Raw genomic sequence first — 20,810 nt, 5'->3', positions numbered from 1 at the left:
ACTGAAATGCTAAATCTAGAGCTCAGTTCAACATACAGCAACCTCTCCAAGTTCAACATCTACCCAGCAGTGTGAATTCTGATACATTTATTTTTTCCAAATGAGTAGTTTGAATCAAACACGCAAATCCAAACTCATCTCCCAAGATATGCATTGGTCATCAGAAACAATGGAGTCAAACACATATGTGTGAAATAAATATTTTCTTATTTAATTCATCATTTTCAAGGCATCTTTATTTTTCACAATAGACTCAGACCCCCACATCATTTTATAGGGCAATGATAGTTCCTTTTACTTCATCTTCCACTTTTACAGAGGCCCCTTTGGGATTGCTGGCACTGAGAAAATAGTTCGTGATGATTAATTTATATTTGAAAGGCTTTTGCCTTAGGTGAAGACATGGCTGAAACTTTGGGATTGCTGCTCATAACTTTATTCAATTGTAATCCAAGTCCCTACTCGAGTTATGTCCAGGGAAATGGGAAATGGTGGTGCTATTTTTGTAACTACATCAGTTTCTCCTAGTTACATATCCATCACAGTTATAATTTCACATTTTTATATGGTTCTTTAATATTTGTCTTCCCATTTAAACTATATGTTCCATGAGGACAAGAACAATGTTTATAAAATTTCCTACTGAAATTTCACTGCCTGGTTCATGTTAGGCATCCAAGAATTATTTGTTGAATGAATGAACAAACATTCAAAGTAGACCTTGTGCATTTGCTCATTGGCCATTGGAGCCTGTAATACAATTTTTCCTCCTCCAAATGCAAGTACTCAGGATTTGAGAAGAGAGAAAGGATGAGAGGAAGAATGGCAGAGAGAAGTCATGTAGCTATTTCCATTCTCACACTACTTTTGGTTGTAATTCCAAGTAAACATGGGAACTAACATGAATTTATGTTATATCCTAGACAAGGAGAAACGTTATCAGGGGGAAGAATAAATAGCTATTCTTTTTTATCCATTGAGTCACCTTTGTTATCACTTTTGTTGGAAATATGCTATACTTCCCTACAGCAAAGTGCAAGATGAACGTGCCAGCCTAATTAATTGAAATGGAAAATCTCAGTTCATATAGGTGAAGGCCGATGAAGAAGGTCAGTGTTTTAAATATGGCTTGTACAAAAATTCAAGCACATATTTGCAGATACTAAGCTAAATACTAAGCAAATAATAATGAAGAAGTCAGATATGGTTACTGCTTTCAGTAAGAAACACACAATAAAATTTCTGTTTCAGAAGCACTATAAGAAATGTTCAGCTATGCATTAAAGTCTTTGGATGAAGCCCTAATCAGCTTGGGGAAACTTTATCTCAAAGCATGGACATCATATTACTAACTCAACTTCAATTCTTATTCCAGAAGGATTAGGATTTTAAGACTGTTAGTCAGACTTTCTTCTTTTCATCTTAACCAGGAGTTGATAGCTCCTCAACCAACAGCACCCCCAACCAACTGCTTATGGTTTTCATTAATATTCTCCACTATGGCTTAGACAATGATTAGAGTTCTCCTCTCCATGCCTGGAAACTTCTGAATCCAGGTCAGAAACACTCCCAAAGAACCAGCCCAGTGAGAATCAAAGTGAGGGGAGATATAAAAGAATACTGGCATGATAAAAATGAAATCACTGTTTTAAAGAGATGCCTGCACTCGCATGTTCATTGTAGCATTTTCACAATAGCCAAGACATGGGAACAAACTAAGTGTCCATTTACAGATGAAAGGATAAAGAAAATGTGGCATTTGTATAGATATATACAATGGGATATTAATCAGCCATAACAAAGAAGGAAATCCTGCCATTTGGACAACATGGTTGGACCTCAAGGGCATTATGCTAAGTGAAATAAGTCAGACAAAGAGAGAAAAATACTGTATGATCTCACTTATATGTGGAATCTGAAAAAGCCAAACTCAAAGGAAAAGAGAGTAGAATAGTGGTCATCAGGGGTTGGGGTAGGGTGATGTTGGTCAAAGGGTACAAACTCAGTTATAAGATGAATGAGTTGTGGGGATCAAATGTACAGCATAGTGACTATCATTAACATTACTGTATTATATACTCGAAAGTTGCTAAGAGAGTAGATCTTAAATGTTTTCACCACACACATATACAAAAAGGTAATTATGTGAAGTAATGGACATGTTAACTAACTCTATTGTGTTAATCATTTCAATATAAATACATGTATTAAGTCATCACATTATATACCTTAAACTTACACAATGTTATATGTCAATCTGTCTCAATAAAGCTGAGGGGAAAAAAGAACACTGGCATGCTCTTCTAATCTCTCTCTGGTGCAAACCTTGGAGAATAGACAGACCCTTAAGGTTTTTCCCTTTGCTCTCTTGTAGCCTCATGAGTGCAGGAAAAGTTGGAGTTGCAGCAAAGATCTTCCTCCATTTATGAGATTTTGCAGAATCTTTATGAATTTTTGCACTCCTGGGAATTCCTCAAAATTCACACCTGTCAAAAAGTGAACCTATGACTTGACCTGAGGAAGAGGAAACATTGGGGGAATCACTCTATTACAGTAAACAACAGGGACCAAAATAGTCCTGAGACCCAGCCTGGAATCCTCTAGAGTGATTGACACAGGCCCAGATCAGAGCTTCTTTGGAATGACTAATGCTGCACAACTCAGGGCTTCTTTATAGGGACTGACTCAGCCACAGCCCAGGATTTACCTGGGGTGTCTGACACAGCCCTGGACAAAGCTTCTTTGAGAATGTGACATGGCAGAACCCCAGAGCTCACCAGCAATGAGGACTGAGACAAGTACAACCCAAAGCACCTTTGAAATGATTGGCACAGACACAATCCAGGGCTTTTCTGAAATGATTTGCACAGATGTCACAGCCATATTTTAGGACTCCCCCAGAGTTGCTCATTTGGATATAGTCTCAGGGTACTCTAGAGCAGCTGAGAGAGACCAGGGGTTCTCTGGAATGTGATACGAATTTCACTCACAGGAGGTAAGTAAAGAGCGAAGTGGACAGAGCACAGACTTGAACTCTTGTAAAGAGGATGATGGCTTATTATCAAGAAAATGTATCTTCTTTGACATATTCGTAGGAAACAAGAAGGAAGATCAGAGATCTCAGGTAAAAAAACATGGAGTTTTACAAGACTCGACAAATTAAGTAATCTGGGAAAAGATGTAAAACACTGATAATATATGTATTGGGCTTTAGAATGGTTGAAGCATTTGCCCATATATTATCTAATTTCACATGGTTAGGGTATCTATAATAATAGTCATTTTACAGTTGGGAAGACTATAATTCAGAAAATGTCATGTCAATAGCTCTGTGTCTCACAGCTAAAAAACAACAACCAGAACTTTAACTCTGAATTTATGACTCTAAAGTCCTTGCTCTTGTAACTATGTGGCCTCAAACTATCATTTATGTGGGAGTTTCACAAGGCTTTTTATTTATTTATTTGTTTGTTTGTTTGTTTATGAGAGAGAGAAGGCAGGGTGAGGAGAGGCAGAGGGAGAAACAGTCTTTTTTTTTTCTTAAGATTTTATTTATTTATTTGACAGAGAGAGACACAGTGAGAGAGGTAACACAAGCAGGGGGAGTGGGAGAGGGAGAAGCAGGCTTCCTGCCGAGCAGGGAGCCTGATGCAGGGCTCAATCCCAGGACCCTGGGATCATGACCTGAGCTGAAGGCAGACGCTTAACGACTGAGCCACCCAGGTGCCCTGAAGGAGAAACAGTCTTAAGCAGACTCCCCGCTGAGCAGGGAGCCTGAGGCGGGGCTCAATCCCAGGACCCTGAGATCACCACCTGAGCTGAAACCAAGAGTCAGAAGCTCAACCGACTGTGCCACCCAGGCTCCCCAGTTTCACAAAGTTTTCTCAAGTATGTTATCTAGTTCTCTCTTGTTCAAATAGTGCAGGAATCTCCAAGATGTTACCACAGAAAGGAGACACTCTGGATAGAAGTGTAGCTGGCCAGACCACCTCAGCTAAGTTTCTGTATAACTTCCCCCTTCCATACGGTTCTCTCTCCCTCTGATGGCTGCAAACACAACTACATTTATCCAAGGGTTTGTGCTTGCAAGACCAGTAGTAAAACAGTAGCTGGATTATACTTCATTGATAACATCCTGACAACCACAATTGCATGCATGCAGCTACAGGAAGATCAGTTCTTCAGAATATTGTCCCAGCAACCTCCCCTCCACCATCTCTTCCCTGCTTAGTAGAGGAAAACAGATCAAAATGTAAAAACTGAAGAGAAAGGTGAGAGAAATGGAAGAGAAAGAGAGGAAAAGCTAGATCAAAAGAAGGCAATATAAAGGGATGTTTAGAGACGGATCAAGACAGATGAAGGAAAATATGGAATTACAACTGTGGGAGGGAGGCAAATGCAAAATTTGGAATCATGCATTCATATTGTTTTGTGCAGCTGTAGGGCCCTAAGAAGAAACATGAAGGGGTTGTTTCAGGGGACAGGAGAAAAGTGAAAGCCAAGCAAGTGGGGTTCTGAGCCCCTGCCCCTGCCTCTGCCCTTATTCATCCTCATTGGACTTAAGTGTGGAGATTCTCTGTAGGATGTGGTTTGAAAGAAAAGGGAAGGTCATCTCTGCTTCCTTAACTGAGACTTTCTTTGATAATAGCTGAACTTTTGGCCTGAGAACCTTTTCTGAGAACCTTTCTAGCCTTTTGTTACATGGTAACCAGTGTCTACGTAGTATCATCTGGTTGTGTGTCATTAGGAAATTCTCAAACAGTACATATAACTGTTTATTTATACCCAACTCATGTCTGAAATGATTTAAAGTCACTGAGAGAAAAAAAATAGATCACTTTGCTAAATAACCCAAAAAGTAGAAATTAAAAAATTGATGCCAACTCATTTTGGGATGTGGCTTAAGTGATGTGCCCCAGAGTCGTGGTTCTGTCCTAGGAAACATTTTGATTAAATATTTGAGGGGAGTGGACATCTGTGGCACAGTGAGTGAGGCAAAGCTGTTATAATAAAGCTTTTAAAATAACTTCTCAGAACATAGCAAAACATTTAAAATAAATATATATTGGAAGACAAAACTGAATGTACCACCTATAACACACACACACACACACACACATTCAGAGGTCTTAACTGTAAGTTCAACTAGAGATGATATAGCATCATTAAACTGCTCTAAAAGTAATTAAATCTTAGGCTACATTAATTACCAAGCACTTAGAGTTAAGCACTCTGTTAGGTGCAAAAATATGATGATGACTGAATACATTTTCCTCCTGGCATTAACAATTAGATAATATAAATATATGCACACATATGCAATTGTATAGTGCTCTAATAGAGTTTTACACAAAGCATTATAAAAAAGTAGAATAATCCTTTCTTTTTCGAGAGAGAGAGAGTGAGTGTGAACGGGGTGGGGGGGCGTCATGGGGGAGGCAGAGGGAGAGGGAGAGAGAGAATCCCAAGCAGGCTCCATGCTCAGCATGGAGCCCAAATCAGGGCTAGATCTCACAACCCTGAGATCATGACCTGAGCCGAAATCAAGAGGCAGACACTCAACTGACTGAGCCACCCAGGCGCTCCAAGAATAATCCCTTGATTATGTCAAGGAAGCACAGGGAAACTTCACAAAGAAAATGATGATTCAGCTGAGACTTGCAAGATGAGAAGAAATTATACATAATTGCAGGAAGAGATTTCCAAAAGCAGAGAGCCATATGCACAAGTACAAGGAGTGAGAGAACATGATGTATGCACAGAACAGAAAGTACTTTTGTGCAACCAGAGCATCAGCTGTGTAGGGAAACATACAGCTGAAACTGGAAAAATAAAGCAGATACCAGAGAAAAAGGCCTTGTTAAAGGGTTTGTACTTATCCCAGGGACAGTAGGCAGTGATTGAAAGACATTAAGCAGGTGAGTAACTTAATTGGAGTTGCTATCAGATCACACACAAGTCAAGGATGGTTTGAAGAGAACCAGAATCGGGTTCCTGCAATATTACAGGCCAGAGAAAATAAGAGCCAGAATCTATAGGCAGTTGTGGTGGGGATGTAGAAGATGACACTGAATTGGTGTTTAGGAGGAAAAATAATCAAGTTTGGGGGATGAATTAAAGGATTTTTGTCCCAATTCCTGGGTCATGCAGCCAGGTGTGTCATTTCCTGAAATGAGGTAGATAAAAGGAGGTGGGGGTAGGGGAAGATGATGAGTGTAATTTAGAACCCTTATCACTCTTTAAATCTGTGTAAGTTGTATGAGGCTGTATCATTGATGTATGTAGTCTAAGTTCCTTCTGAATGGGACTCACTGTGCCTACATTCTGTCTATACAAATATTTCCATGATCATTTTCCACATTTTCATTGTTCATTCACGTATTCAATAACAACTTATTGGGCCTCTCTCTACCTTGCTAGGAATTGGGATGAAAAGTTGAATAACACAATTTGTACTGTCAAGTAGTACGCCATCTACAGTATGAAGATGGAGCTATAAATTAACTATTATTCTAGTATTAGAACTATGAAAGTAGTATTCCAGCTCTCCAGTGTTGCTAATACCTTTCTGATGTTCTCTAGAAATTGCCTTCCTTTTTGCTCTATTACTACCATCCTATGCCCAAAACTCCTGCTTTCCCTCACCTGTGAGCTCAGACTGAGTGGGTGAGTCACCTGGTGGGTAAAGCCATTACTCAGAGTCGGACTGCCCAGGAGGCATGTTCTGATACCAACACTTGCTGGCTGTCTAACCTTGGAAACATTATTCAACTTTTATGTGTCTCTTCAGCTGTAAAGTGGGCCTAATAAAAATCCCCATATCTTCAGTTTGTTGTGAGACTTAACATAATGCATGCAAAACAGAATAGTGTCTGGCACTTATTTGGTGCTCATTAAATGTTAACTCTTATTTGAAAATTGACAAAGTATCAAAGAATTCATTAAAAAAAGCAATGCCAAGGTTGAGTTTTTTTTTAAATGAATAGGAATCAGCAAAAATTCTAAAATAGCATTTTCTCACTGTTTTTGCTCTTTACCTCCCTCCTTCTTTTACCACCCTGACTAAATGTCCTGCATCTGCTGAGTACTTTACTCAAACATCTGCTCAGGGAAGCCTTCTCTGACACTCCCCACACCCCAAATGCTTATCTCCTTCTCCACTGTTTTATTCTCCTCCACTGTTCTTACCACCACCTAATATATTAAACATCCTATTTACATAATTTGCATATAATCTCTTTTCTCTGCTAGAAGGTGAGGGCAGAGGTGGTTTTTTTTTTTTTTAATTTTCTTATTATGTTATTCACCATACAGTACTTCATTAGTCCCGTCCATGTTGATGCAAAAGTTGGGTATTCATCCTTTCTGATGGCTGAGTAATATTCCATTATATATATGGACCACATCTTTATCCATTCATCTGTTGAAGGGCATCTTGGCTCTTTCCACAGTTTGCTGCTATGAACATTGGGGTGCATGTGGCCCTTCTTTTCACTACATCTGTGTCTTTGGGGTAAATACCCAGAAGTGCAATTGGTGGGTCATAGGGTAGCTCTATTTTTAATTTTTTGAGGAACCTCTATACTGTTTTCCAAAGTGGCTGTACCAACTTGCATTCCCACCAACAGTGTAAGAGGGTTCCCCTTTCTCCACATCCGCTTCAACATTTGTTGTTTCCTGCCTTGTCAATTTTTGCCATTCTAACTGGTGTAAGGTGGTATCTTGATGTGGTTTTGATTTGAACTTCCCTGATGGCTAGTGATGTTGAACATTTTTTCATGTGTCTATTAGCCATTTGTATATCTTCTTTGGAGAAGTGTCTGTTCATGTCTTCTGCCCATTTTTTGACTTGGTTATTTGTTTTTTGCATGTTGAGTTTGAGAAGTTCTTTATAGATCTTGGATACCAGCCCTTTATCTGTAATGTCATTTGCAAATATCTTCTCCCATTCTGTGAGTTGCTCTTTGTTTTGTGGACTGTTTCCTTTGCTGTGCAGAAGTTTTTTATCTTGATGAAGTCCCAGAAGTTCATTTTTGCTTTTGTTTCCCTTGCCTTTGGAGGTGTGTCATGAAAGAAGTTGCTGTGGTTGATGTCGAAGAGGTTACTGCCTATGTTCTCCTCTAGGATTTTGAAGGATTCCTGTCTCACATTGTCTTTCATCCATTTTGAATTTATCTTTGTGTATGCTGTAAGGGAATGGCCTAGTTTCATTCTTTTGTATATAGCTGTCCAATTTTCCCAGTACCATTTATTGAAGAGACTGTCTTTTTTCCATTGCGTATTTTTTCCTGATTTGTCGAAGATTATTTGACCATAGAGTTGAGGGTCCAAATCTGGGCTTTCTATTCTGTTCCATTGATCTATGTGTCTGTTTTTGTGCCAGTACCACGCTGTCTTAGTGATCACAGCTTTGTAATATGGCTTGAAATCAGACAACGTGATGCTCCCAGCTTTGTTTTTCTTTTTCAACATTTCCTTGGTGATTCGGGGTCTTTCCTGGTTCCATACAAATTTTAGGATTGTTTTTTCCAGCACTTTGAAAAATGCCATTGGAATTTTGATTGGGGTGGCGTTGAAGGTATAGATTGCTCTGGGCAACATAGATATTTAACAATGTTTATTCTTCCAATCCATGAGCATGGAATATTTTTCAATTTTTTTGTGTCTTCTTCAATTTCTTTAATAAGTGTTCTGTAGTTCCTAGAGTATAGATCCTTTACCTCTTTGGTTAGGTTTATTCCTAGGTATCATGGTTTTTGGTGCTATTGTAAATGGAATCGATTCCCTAATTTCTCTTTCTACAGTTACATTTTTAGTGTGTAGAAAAGCAACTGGTTTCTGTGTTTTGATTTTGTATCCTGCCACATTACTGAATTGCTTTATGAGTTCTAGTAATTTGGGGGTGGAGTCTTTTGGGTTTTCCACATAAATTATCATGTCACCTGTGAAGAGAGAGAGTTTGACTTCTTCTTTGCCAATTTGAATACCTTTTATTTCTTTTTGTTGTCTGATTACTGTTGCTAGGACTTCAAGTACTATGCTGAACAGTAATGGCGAGAATGGACATCCTTGTCGTGTTCCTGATCTTAAGAGAAAAGCTCTCAGGTTTTCTCCACTGAAAATGATATTCACTGTGGGCTTTTCATAGATGGTTTTTATGAAATTGAGGAATGTTCCCTCTATCCCTATACTCTAAAGAGTTTTAATCAGGAAAGGATGCTGTATTTTGAAAAAGTGCTTTTTTCTGCATCAATTGAGGGGATCATATGGTTCTTGTCTCTTTTATTAATGTGTTTTATCACGCTGATTGATCTGCGAATGTTGAACCACCCTTGCATCCCAGGAATAAATCCCACCTGGTCATGATGGATAATCCTTTTAATGTATTGTTGAATCCTATCTGCTAGGCTCTTGTTGACAATTTTGGCATCCATTTATTAGGGATATTGATATGTAATTCTCCTTTTTAATGGGGTCTTTGCCTGGTTTTGGGATCAAGGTAATGCTGGCCTCATAGAACGAGTTTGGAAGTTTTCCTTCTGTTTCTATTATTTGAAAGAGCTTCAGGAAAATAGGTATTATTTCTTCTTTAAATGTTTGGTAGAGTTCACCTGGGAATCTATCAGGCCCTGGACTCCTGTTTTTTGGGAGGTTTTTGATCACTGCTTCAATTTCGTTACTGGCTATTGGTCTATTCAGATTGTCAATTTCTTCCTGTTTCAGTCTTGGTAGTTTACAGGTTTCCCAGAAGGCATCCATTTCTTCCAGGTTGCTTAATTTATTGGCATATAGTTGCTGGATAATAATTTCTTTTTTTTTTCTTTTTTGGATAATAATTTCTAATAATTGTTTCTATTTCCTTGGTGTTAGTCATGATCTCTCCCCTCTCATTCATAATTTTATTAATTTGGGTCCTTTCTCTTTTCTTTTGATAAGTCTGGCCAGAAGTTTATTGATCTTATTAATTCTTTCAAAGAGCCAGCTTCTAGTTTCATTGATCTGCTCTACTGTTTTCTGGTTTCTATGTCATTGATCTCTGCTCTAATCTTTATTATTTCTCTTCTCCTGTTTATTTTAGGTTTTATTTGTTTTCTTTCTCCAGTTCCCTTAGGTGTAAGGTTAGCTTGTGCATTTGGGATTTTTCTACTTTAGCAGTAAGGTGTAAGGTTAGCTTTGTGCATTTGGGATTTTTCTACTTTTCTGAGTGAGGCTTAGATGGCTATGTATTTCCCCCTTTGCAGTATCCTATAGGTTTTGGATCAATGTGTTTTCATTCTCATTGGTTTCCATGAATAATTTAAGTTCTTCTTTAATTTCCTTGTTGACCCAAACATTCTTGAGCAGAGTGGTCTTTAGCTTCCAAGTGTTTGAATTCCTTCCAAATTTTTTCTTGTGATTGAGTTCCAGTTTCAAAGCACTGTGGTCTGAGAGTATGCAGGGAATAATCTCAGTCTTTTGGTATTGGGTGAGACCTGATTTGTGACCCTGTATGTGGTCTATTCTGGAGAAAGTTCCATGTGCTTTTGAGAAGAATGAGTATTCTGTTGTTCTGGGATGGAATGTTCTGTATGTAACTATGAAGTCCATCTGGTCAAGTGTGTCATTTAAAGCTCTTGTTTCTTTGTTGATCTGCTTAGGTGATCTGTCTATTGCTGAGAGTGGAGTATTGAGGTCTCCTACTATTAAAGTATTATTATCAATGTTTCTTTATTTTGGTTCTTTTCTTTTATTTGGTTAACAGTTGGCTTATGTAGCTGACTGCTCCCATGTTGAGGGCATAGATATTTACAATTGTTAGATCTTCTTGTTGGATAGACCCTTTAAGAATGATTTAGTGTCCCTCTGTATCTCTTACTATAGTCTTTAGCTTAAAATCTAATTTGTCTGATATGAGAATTGCTACTCCAGCTTTCTTTTGAGATCCGTTGGCATGAAAAATAGTTCTCCATCCCCTCATTTTCAGTCTGGATGTATCTTTAGGTTCAAAATGAGTCTCTTGTAGACAGCATATGGATGGTTCATGTCTTTTTATCCAATCTGCAACCCTGTGCCATTTCACAGGAGCATTTAGGCCGTTCACATTGGGAGTGATTATTGAAAGATATGATTTTATTGTCATCATGTTGCCTGTGAGGTCCTTGTTTCTACAGATTGTCTCTGTAAATTTCTGTTCTATATTACTCTTGGGGTCTTTCTTCCTTTATAGAACCCCCCTTAATATTTCTTGCGGGGCTGGCTTGGTGGTCACATATTCCTTCAGTTTCTGATGGTCTTGGAAGCTCCTTTTCTCTCCATACTTTCTGAATGACAGTCTTGCTGGATAAAGTATCCTTGGCTGCATGTTCTTCTCATTTAGTACCCTGAATTTGTCTTGCCAGCCCTTTCTGGCTTGCCAAGTCTCTGTGGACAGGTCTGACATTATCTGATGTTCCTCCCTCTGTATGTAAGAAATCTCTTCCCCGGGTGCCTGGGTGGCTCAGTTGGTTAGGCGACTGCCTTCGGCTCGGGTCATGATCCTGGAGTCCCGGGATCGAGTCCCACATCGGGCTCCCTGCTCAGCGGGGAGTCTGCTTCTCCCTCTGATCCTCCCCCCTCTCATGTGCTCTCTCTCTCCTCTCATCCTCTCTCTCAAATAAATAAATAAAATCTTTAAAAAAAAAAAAAGAAATCTCTTCCCCTTAGCCACTTTCAGGATTATATCCTTGAATCTAAGATTTGTAAGTTGTACTATAATATGTCGGGGCGTTGGTCTGTTCTCATTGATCTTGGGAGGGGTCCTCTAGGGCAGAGATTTTTGTTCATTTTATTTACAGATATATTATCTTCAGTATCTAGAACAGTGCCTGGAACACAGAAGATAATCAATATTAATAAATTATGCTTTTCTTCTAGCAATTGAAAAGTAGGGACTATAGTGAGTTTGAGTTTGGGAAATAGGTTAGACAAGAAGTAGATTTTGAGGGGCACCTGGGTGGCTCAGTTGGTTAAGCGACTGCCTTCAGCTCAGGTCATGATCCTGGAGTCTCGGGATCGAGTCCCGCATCGGGCTCCCTGCTCGGCGGGGAGTCTGCTTCTCCCTCTGACCCTCCCCGCTCTCATGCTCTCTCTCTCATTCTCTCTCTCTCTCTAATAAATAAATAAATAAAATCTTAAAAAACAAAAGGAGTAGATTTTGAAAGCTAGATCTAGCATTATATCATAATAACTATAATGGTTAGCATTTATGGTTAGCATGTGTTATGTACCAGTCACCATGCAAGTGCTTTAGATATATTCCTTCATGTAAGTTTATAATCATCAGAATTTCAGGGTCCCAATTTTCAATTTGTATTGATTAAACCTTCTGCTTCTTTCTCACAGGATTTAATATTATTAGTCTATTTTTTGAGTTGGTCTTTATTAACATGTAACACTTGAGCTCATATTTCTTGAAATTCAAGACACAAGGCAAACAACAAAAGCTGATGAAGGGGTGTATATGTAGTACATCTGGATTCTTTCTGTGGTCTGACACTATCTTGAGTCTGTGTTCCCTTTTCTGATCACATACAGCCACATCAAGTATATTTAACCCAGGAATCAAAATAAACCACAGTCTCTATATTCCATGTCTCCTTGTGTAAACTGCCATATTCTGAGTTTGGAAATGAAGAAATACTCTAATATATTGAAGATTCCTCCAGTATACTGAAATCATTGTGAGTGTGGGCTGATTGAGATTAGGACACATTCAAGTCTCCTCCTCATGGATCATTGGTAACTGCTGGTTCACTTTCCTTGACTTTTTCTTTCCTACTCTCATTTTGCAGAAAATATACCCTGGATGACCTCACCACCTTTCATTGTGCATTAAGACCCCTCTCTTCAGAAATTCTTGGCCTGGCTTCTTAGGAACCCCAAAGGGAAGCTGTGATTTTGAACTCTGTAGAACAAAGAAAAATCAAGGACTGTATAGATATATATGGTGTGCCTCAGTTCACTCTGAAAACAGGTTAGGATTCTTCCAAAATATCGTGAATCTAAAGAACAGACTTATCTTTTTACATTGTGGAAGGTACAGTTTTTTAAAAAAAATTTTATTTTATTATGTTATGTTAGTCACCATACAATACATCATTAGTTTTTGATGTAGTGATCCATGATTCATTGTTTTCTTATAACACCCACTGCTCCATGCAGTATGTGCCCTCCTTAATACCCATCACTGGGTTAACCCATCCCCCCACCCCCTTCCCCTCTAAAACCCTCAGTTTCTTTCTTGGAGTCCATAGTCTCTCATGGTTCATCTCTCCCTCCAATTTCCCCCTTTTCATTTTTCCCTTCCTTCTCCTAATGTCCTCCATGCTATTCCTTATGTTCCACAAATAAGTGAAACCATATGATAATTAACTTTCTCTGCTTGACTTATTTCACTTAGCATAATGTCCTCCAGAAGGTACAGCTTTTGATTTGAACCACTATAACAAGAGAGGTGGAGAATGAGGTCACAGGAGATTTTCTTTTTAAGGGTATAATAGAGGTCTAAATAACATATGGAGACTTCTAACTTCTGAAGCATGAATTCCCAATGAAATCCTAGGCAGAAGAATGACGTGGGAAAACTGGACAATTGTCAATGAGTTCATTCTTGTGAGCTTTTCAACCTTGTCCTCTGAGCTACAAGCTCTATTGTTTCTCCTTTTTTTGACTATTTACCTGGTTACCCTAATGGGCAATGTTCTCATCATCCTGGTCACTACAGCTGACTCTTCTCTACAAGATCCTATGTACTTCTTCCTCAGGAATTTGTCCTTCCTGGAGATAGGCTTCAACTTGGTCATTGTGCCCAAGATGCTGGGGACTCTGATCATCCAAGACACAGCCATCTCCTTCTTTGGCTGTGCCACTCAGATGTATTTCTTCTTCTTCTTTGGGGCTGCTGAGTGCTGCCTCCTGGCCACAATGGCATATGACCGCTATGTGGCCATCTGTGACCCTTTGCACTACCCAATCATTATGAGCCGCAGGGCCTGTGCCCAGCTAGCAGCTACCTGCTGGTTCTCAGGGTTTCCAGTGGCCACCGTGCAAACCACATGGATTTTCAGCTTCCCTTTTTGTGGCCCCAACAGAGTGAACCACTTTTTCTGTGACAGCCCACCTGTCATTGCCCTGGTGTGTGCTGATACCTCTCTGTTTGAACTGGAGGCTCTGACAGCCACTGTCTTATTCGTTCTCTTCCCTTTCTTGCTGATCCTGGGGTCTTATGTCCGGATCCTCTCCACTGTCTTCAGGATGCCCTCAGCTGAGGGGAAACACAAGGCCTTCTCCACCTGCTCCTCCCAACTCCTGGTTGTCTCCCTCTTCTATAGCACTGCGATCCTCACATACTTCCGACCCCGATCCAGCACCTCTCCTGAGAGCAAGAAACTGCTATCTCTCTCCTACACAGTGATGACTCCCATGTTGAACCCTATCATCTACAGCTTAAGGAATAGTGAAGTGAAGGCTGCACTGAGGCGAGTCATCCACAGGACCCTGGGCCCTCAGAAACTATGACTGACTGAGATGCAAACCAAAGGGGTAGAATGCAAGGACAAGGGAAAGAAAAAAGAACTGCTCAAATGGGTTTTGGTCCCTACTCATTCTAAGAGCCATGATATACACCCCAGGATTTTGGACTTCACAAGTATCTGTTTCTGAATGAAAGAACATGAGTGATGAAGGAGATCTTCTGTAGGCCCAGGATTCTGTAGGACTGTGGGACCAACATATCTGAGGATGCTGCTAGTTTACACAGATTGGGAGCTAATGTGAAGGTTGACAATTGTAGTGACAATACTACAATTTGCCATTCTTTACTTGTTTTAACTTTTCTTGAACTTCTTCATCCATTTTTTTTATAATCTCCTGCTTTACATTTTCTATTTGTCCAAAAATTCTCCTGCAACTTTCAAGGATCTTTTTGCTTACAAGATAAACTTATGACAATGGTGATAATAAATAGTAGAGTTTTGTGTCATTATTCCACTCATTTTTTTGAACTCACAATTTCAATACGTTTTTATTCAGCATTCAGCATGTGTCAGACCCTGTTTAGGCCCGGAAGACACAGTGCTGAATAAAATACACAAATTTCTTACCTTGTGGAATTTTATTCTAGTGAGAAAGAAAACAATAAAACAATACTTAAAAACTTCCACTGGCCTATAAAGTACCCATGTACTACTAGGCTAGCAAATGAGGACTTCTTCCTCTGCTACCATAATTGGTCTGTGCCTCATATGGAGAAAGACTACTCCACACAGACACTGCCTCAATCTCAGATTATTCACCTTGGATATGAGAATTGTTTGATGGAAAGGGTGTTAGGCATCCCAATTTAAGTGGACAAAATTCTAGGAAACTGCTGTGAATAACCCAAAGATTCGTTGTTAACTAGATTTTTATGTAATCATATTAGGGTTAGATGAAATCAACTGTCTTTCTTAAACTTGCCTAGTACTCAACCAGTGTAGCAGCCCATCTTTATGATTTTGTCCAGTGAACATAGGCCAACTGTGGATTCTTGAAAAACAGCAAACTTGGGGTGTGGACACCATAGATATGTGTAAATTATTCATAAGAATTTATTGATAATTAACAATAAAAAAGCATTTACTGCATAGGCATGTCCTCTCCACAAACTATAAATAACTCTAACTCTGTGTCCCATGGAGGTACGAGAACCAGTTCAATCTCCCACACAGTGTACCCTTCACCTTTCATGTAGCAGGGGCTCTAGAAAGTCAGCACATTCTGAATTATCACTATAAGAATTTGCAAATGAAAATGTAGATCCTGGGGTTCTGTTTGATGATAGCAATCACATAACTAAGTAGATTGGCACCATTATACATTTATAATCTCCAATTTTAGCCAAATTTTAATCATTCCTTCACATGTACTTTACTTGTTCTTTTATGGTAGGCAGAATAATGGTCCCCCAAGATGTCCATGTACTAAACCCCAGAACCTATAAACATGTTACTTAACCAGGAAAAGGACTTTGTAGACAGAATTTTCAGATGGGGAGGTTATCCTAGATTTTATTTGGAATACAGTAACAGGATATCAGAAGGTAAGTAGAGAATGAGCTTGAAATATTTATTCCTGTGGCTTTCCCGCTTCCATACACCTAAGTCCACAACTCCTGTCTCATGGCTTTCTATATACAGCTACCCTCTCCAAGTCCAGGTTGTCCTTCAGGCCCAGGGTTGGTACCAGCTTCTTTCTCATTCTTGCTAGCCTTCCAATGTCACTATTTCTTGTTAGTTTCCAAAATCCTGTCTTTACCTTTATCTGAGATATAAAATATCCATGTCCCTCATAAGAGTGTGAGAAGGACAGCAGAACTCATATATGCTCTTCATTGTACCCATGCTCTTCACACCCACTTCAAACACACATACAGACACGTGTGCCGGCACACATACATCTAGCACCTAGCTCATAGTAAGTGAATAAGTAATGCTTGTTAGTGTATTGATTGTGTGATGATGCAAAGAGATTCAGAAATGCCAAAGAAAAAAGAATTGGAGTAGGATCTGGGATAGATTAATAGTAATATATAACATGGTAAAAAAAAAAAAAAAAGAAAAAAGATGGATTTTAGAGGTTCCAGCGTTCATAAAGTGTGAATGTAATTTTGCAGGATTTCCTAACTCTTAGATGCCAAAAAAACAACAAGAAAAAACCAGACCCTCCTTCTATTGGTCTGTGAATTACTGTCCTTCTTTTACAAAGAAAGTGCTTGATGAAGGATGGAGGGTAGGTCCACAAGGCCCAAGGATAAGAATCTTACAATATTCCAATCTTGCTAAGGCAACTACTTCGCAAGTCTTATAAGTAGGGAGCCAAGAGGTTCTCACAGTCAGTGGCAGATTTCAAGCCTGCATGGGAAATTCCTTGTGGCTACTTTCTTCAGAGCTCCCTTCACATCCTTGTTCCTCAGGCTATAGATGAGGGGATTAAGCATGGGTGTCACCACAGCATAGAACACAGACACCAGTTTTTCCTGTTCTTTGGAAGACTTTGGTGTCATGTAGGTGACAATTGCTGATCCATAAAAAAGGATGACCACCATGAGGTGGGAGCCACAGGTGGAGAATGCCTTGAGCCTCCCCACAGCTGACTTCATCTTGATCACAGTTACTATGATGTGGCTATAGGACACCAGAATTAGGGAAACAGGTATGAGGAGAATCATGACACCCATGAGGAAAATGGCCGTCTCTGAAGTGCAGGTGTCTGTGGATGCCAGGATCAACAGTGCAGGGGCCTCACAAAAGAAATGAGCAATACTATTGCTGCCTCGGTAGGGTAGCCTTAGTGTAAAAGTGGTATCCACCACAGACACCAGAATGCCGCTGGTCCATGATCCTGCAGCCAGCTGGGCACACACCTTCCAAGTCATGATGCTAGGGTAATGCAAGGGGTTGCAGATGGCCACATACCGATCATAGGACATCACAGCCAGAAAGGCACACTGTGTACATCCAAAAATGAGGAAGAGTATAAGCTGAGCTGCACAACGTGTGAATGAAATGAACTTCTTCTTGGATAGCAGGTGGACTAGGGCCTGAGGAATGATGTTGGTAGAAAAACAGAGGTCAGCCAGAGATAAGTTGCAGAGGAAAAAATACATGGGTGTGTGAAGCCGGGAGTCACCCTGAACAAGGCACATAAGAAGCAGATTTGCAAGCACAGTGACTAGGTAGACGCCCAGGAATAAAATGAATAGCAGCTTCTTGGTGTAGGGGTCATCAGAGAGTCCCAGAAGGAGGAATTCCATCACCTGTGTCTGATTTGTTTGTCTCATAGTTTGTCTCTTTTTTTCAATAAGAAGTCACCTCATGCTAAATATAGGTCCATATCAACTGTAAGATTATATAAATCAGATTTGGAGGGCTTTGGAATTGCCCTCAATCACTACCAACCATTCCAAGAATCCCCTTTATGTAGAAGAGGATCATGATGCTTTAGTTGTAACATTTTCAGTGTTGGAAAACTTAATATTTTAAGGATGGGTGCATTCATTTTTAGTGTCATCTGCAAATGTAGAGTAGATCAAAAGAATCATCGTTATTTGGAATATGAAACATCTAATAATAAAAAAGATTCAATTAATCTATAAAATATTGGCATTTAATTTCATTTTATTATCAACCAAAACCCTTGAGTCTTATGCTGCTATTGCCACACTCCCCTGTCTTATGATGGTATAGTTGTTGTTTTTTTAATTCTTTGGGGATATGACTGTTGTCTCTTCCTTCAAAATATAGTCACTAAGATATAAGAAATTTTAAAAAGCCAAAGTACTTTGAAGAACTGACATTTTGTTTGGAGAAAATAACCTGTTTTTTTTTTTTTTAAGATTTTATTTGTTTATTTGAGAGAGAGAATGAGAGACAGCACAAGAGGGAAGAGGGTCAGAGGGAGAAGCAGACCCCCTGCTGAGCAGGGAGCCCGATGCGGGACTCGATCCCAGGACTCCAGGATCATGACCTGAGCCGAAGGCAGTCGCTTAACCAACTGAGCCACCCAGGCGCCCGAAAATAACCTGTTTTTGAAAGAGCTGGGAAGCCAAGGAGTAATTGGGTAGTATGCCATCATCTCTTTGGCAACCCCATCCCCAGCTTCGGCTGGAACTCCCAAATATCAATCTTAACCATCAATAAACTTCCAAAATAGGAGACACACCACCACAATATTTCCATCTGATGCCACCAGGTTGACTAGTTTTCTGTGTTCAGACTAAACAGCACTAATCCACCATCTCTAGCCCATCATCTCTCACTGCCTTGCATCATCAGTCTATATCTCCCAGAGATGAAAAACTCCTATGAAAACTATATCTTTTTCATTTTTGTGCCCTTTTATAGACATGGAATAGGGATTTATTTGATCAATTATCATTAATTAAATAAGGTACATAATAATAATTTGATCATATGGTTTAGTAGGCTGGGCTGGTAGATGGGCTTTGCAGCTTCCAGTGTGCTCAGGTTAGATTCTTTGGCTGGACAGCTGAAGACTGTATTCAGTGATGAGTGCAGCTACAAATTAGATTTCTTACCTGAGCACAGTGGGAGAGCAGCTCTAAAGCTGGCTAAGCTCTTTGTTGTCTTTTTTTTTTATGTTCAGTTAGCCAACCCAATTACAATAGCATCAAAAACAATAAAATATTTAGGAATAAATTTAACTGAAAAAGTGAAAGTTCTCTACTATGAAAACTATAAGATATTGATGAAAGAGATCAAAGACACAAATAAATGGAAAGCTAACTCATGTTCATGACTGGAAGAATTAACACTGTTAATATGTCAATACCAGCAAAAGCTATCTATAGATTCAATGCAATCCTTGTCGAGAATGCAATGACATTTTTACAGAAGTAGATAAAACACTCCTAAAATTTATATGGAGCCACAAAAGACCCCAAATAGCCAAAGAAATGCTGAGAAAGAACAAAGCAGGCAGCATCACACTTCATGATTTCAAGCTATATTATAAAGCTATAGTCATCAAAACAGTATGGTACTGGCATAAATACAGACAAATAAACCAATGAAACAGAATTGAGAACCTAGAAATAAACCCAAACATATAGGGACAACTAATATTGGACAAGGGAACAAAGAGTGCTCAAGGAAGGAAAGACAGTCTCTTCAATCAATGGTTTTGGGATAATTGGATATTCACATGTGTTAGAATGAAACTAGACTCACAAAAATTAACTTCAAATGAATTAGACTTAAATGTAAGTCCTGAGACAAGGAAACTCCTAGAAGAAAACATAGGAATAAGGCTCCTTGTGATGAGTCTTGATAATGAATTTTTGGATATGACACCTACAGCATAAGCAATAAACTAAAGAATAAACAAGTGGGACTACATCAAACTAATAAGCTGCTGCACAGCAAAAGAAACTACCAACAAAGTGAAAACCAACCTATGGAATGGGAATAAATATTTGCAAACCATATATCTGACAAAGAGTTAGTATATAGAATATATGAAGAACTTAAAAACTCATTAGTCATTAGGGAAACCACAAGGACACGTATCACTGCATGCCCATTAGAATGGCCATCATAGCTTTCAGCCCATGGATGCCACCGAGTAAGGAACATTAAAGTCTCCCCGCCCACCGCCGTCATGTCTAAGTCAGAGTCTCCCAAAGAGCTTGAACAGCTGAGGAAGCTCTTCATCAGAGGTTTGAGCTTTGAAACAACTGATGAGAGTCTGAGGAGCCATTTTGAGCACTGGGGAACACTTACGGACTGTGTGGTAATGAGAGGTCCAAACACCAAGCACTCCAGAGGCTTTGGGTTTGTCACGTATGCCACTGTGGAGGAGGTGGATGCAGCCATGAATGCGAGGCCACACAAGGTGGATGGAAGAGTTGTGGAACCAAAGAGGGCCGTCTCAAGAAAAGATTCTCAAAGACCTGGTGCCCACTTAACTGTGAAAAAGATTTTTGTTGGTGGCATTAAATAAGACACTGAAGAACATCATCTAAGAGATTATTTTGAACAGTATGGGAAAATTGAAGTGATTGAGATCATGACTGACCAAGGCAGTGGCAAAAAGGGAGGTTTTGCTTTTGTAACATTTGATGACTCTGTAGACAAGATTGTCATTCAAAAATACCATACTGTGAATGGCCACAACTGTGAAGTAAGGAAAGCCCTATCTAAGCAAGAGATGGCTAGTGCTTCATCCAGCCAAAGAGGTCGAAGTGGTTCTGGAAACTTTGGTGGTGGTCGTGGAGGTGGTTTTGGTGGGAATGA

General features: G+C 39.4%; 2 protein-coding genes and 1 pseudogene across 2 annotated transcripts; 2 read left to right on the top strand and 1 right to left on the bottom strand.

Moving 5' to 3' along the window:
- Positions 1-13,455: 13,455 nt before the first annotated feature.
- On the top strand, positions 13,456-14,967 carry OR10A4 (olfactory receptor family 10 subfamily A member 4). The gene has a single exon (XM_006732752.2). The coding sequence runs from the start codon at positions 13,588-13,590 to the stop codon at positions 14,533-14,535; it is 948 nt and encodes a 315-aa protein (XP_006732815.2). The 5' UTR covers positions 13,456-13,587; the 3' UTR covers positions 14,536-14,967.
- Positions 14,968-16,888: 1,921 nt separating this feature from the next.
- On the bottom strand, positions 16,889-18,288 carry OR2D2 (olfactory receptor family 2 subfamily D member 2). Its single transcript, XM_006732753.2, has one exon. It carries the CDS (start codon positions 17,834-17,836, stop codon positions 16,889-16,891), a length of 948 nt encoding a protein of 315 aa, XP_006732816.1. The 5' UTR covers positions 17,837-18,288.
- A 1,872-nt stretch (positions 18,289-20,160) lies between these two features.
- On the top strand, positions 20,161-20,808 carry LOC145716306 (heterogeneous nuclear ribonucleoprotein A1-like; annotated as a pseudogene).
- Positions 20,809-20,810: the final 2 nt, after the last annotated feature.

This window comes from Leptonychotes weddellii, chromosome 11, assembly GCF_054177405.1.
Source record: "Leptonychotes weddellii isolate Sample4059 chromosome 11, ASM5417740v2, whole genome shotgun sequence".
In the NCBI taxonomy this organism is placed as follows: domain Eukaryota; kingdom Metazoa; phylum Chordata; class Mammalia; order Carnivora; family Phocidae; genus Leptonychotes; species Leptonychotes weddellii.
The sequence above is the reverse complement of the archived record's forward strand: the minus strand, read 5'-3'. Positions and strand labels throughout refer to the sequence as shown.

Bases quoted from the DNA above. Each gene is read 5' to 3' on its own strand.
- OR2D2 (XM_006732753.2), bottom strand. From the start codon at position 17,836: ATGAGACAAACAAATCAGACACAGGTGATGGAATTCCTCCTTCTGGGA.
- OR10A4 (XM_006732752.2), top strand. From the start codon at position 13,588: ATGACGTGGGAAAACTGGACAATTGTCAATGAGTTCATTCTTGTGAGC.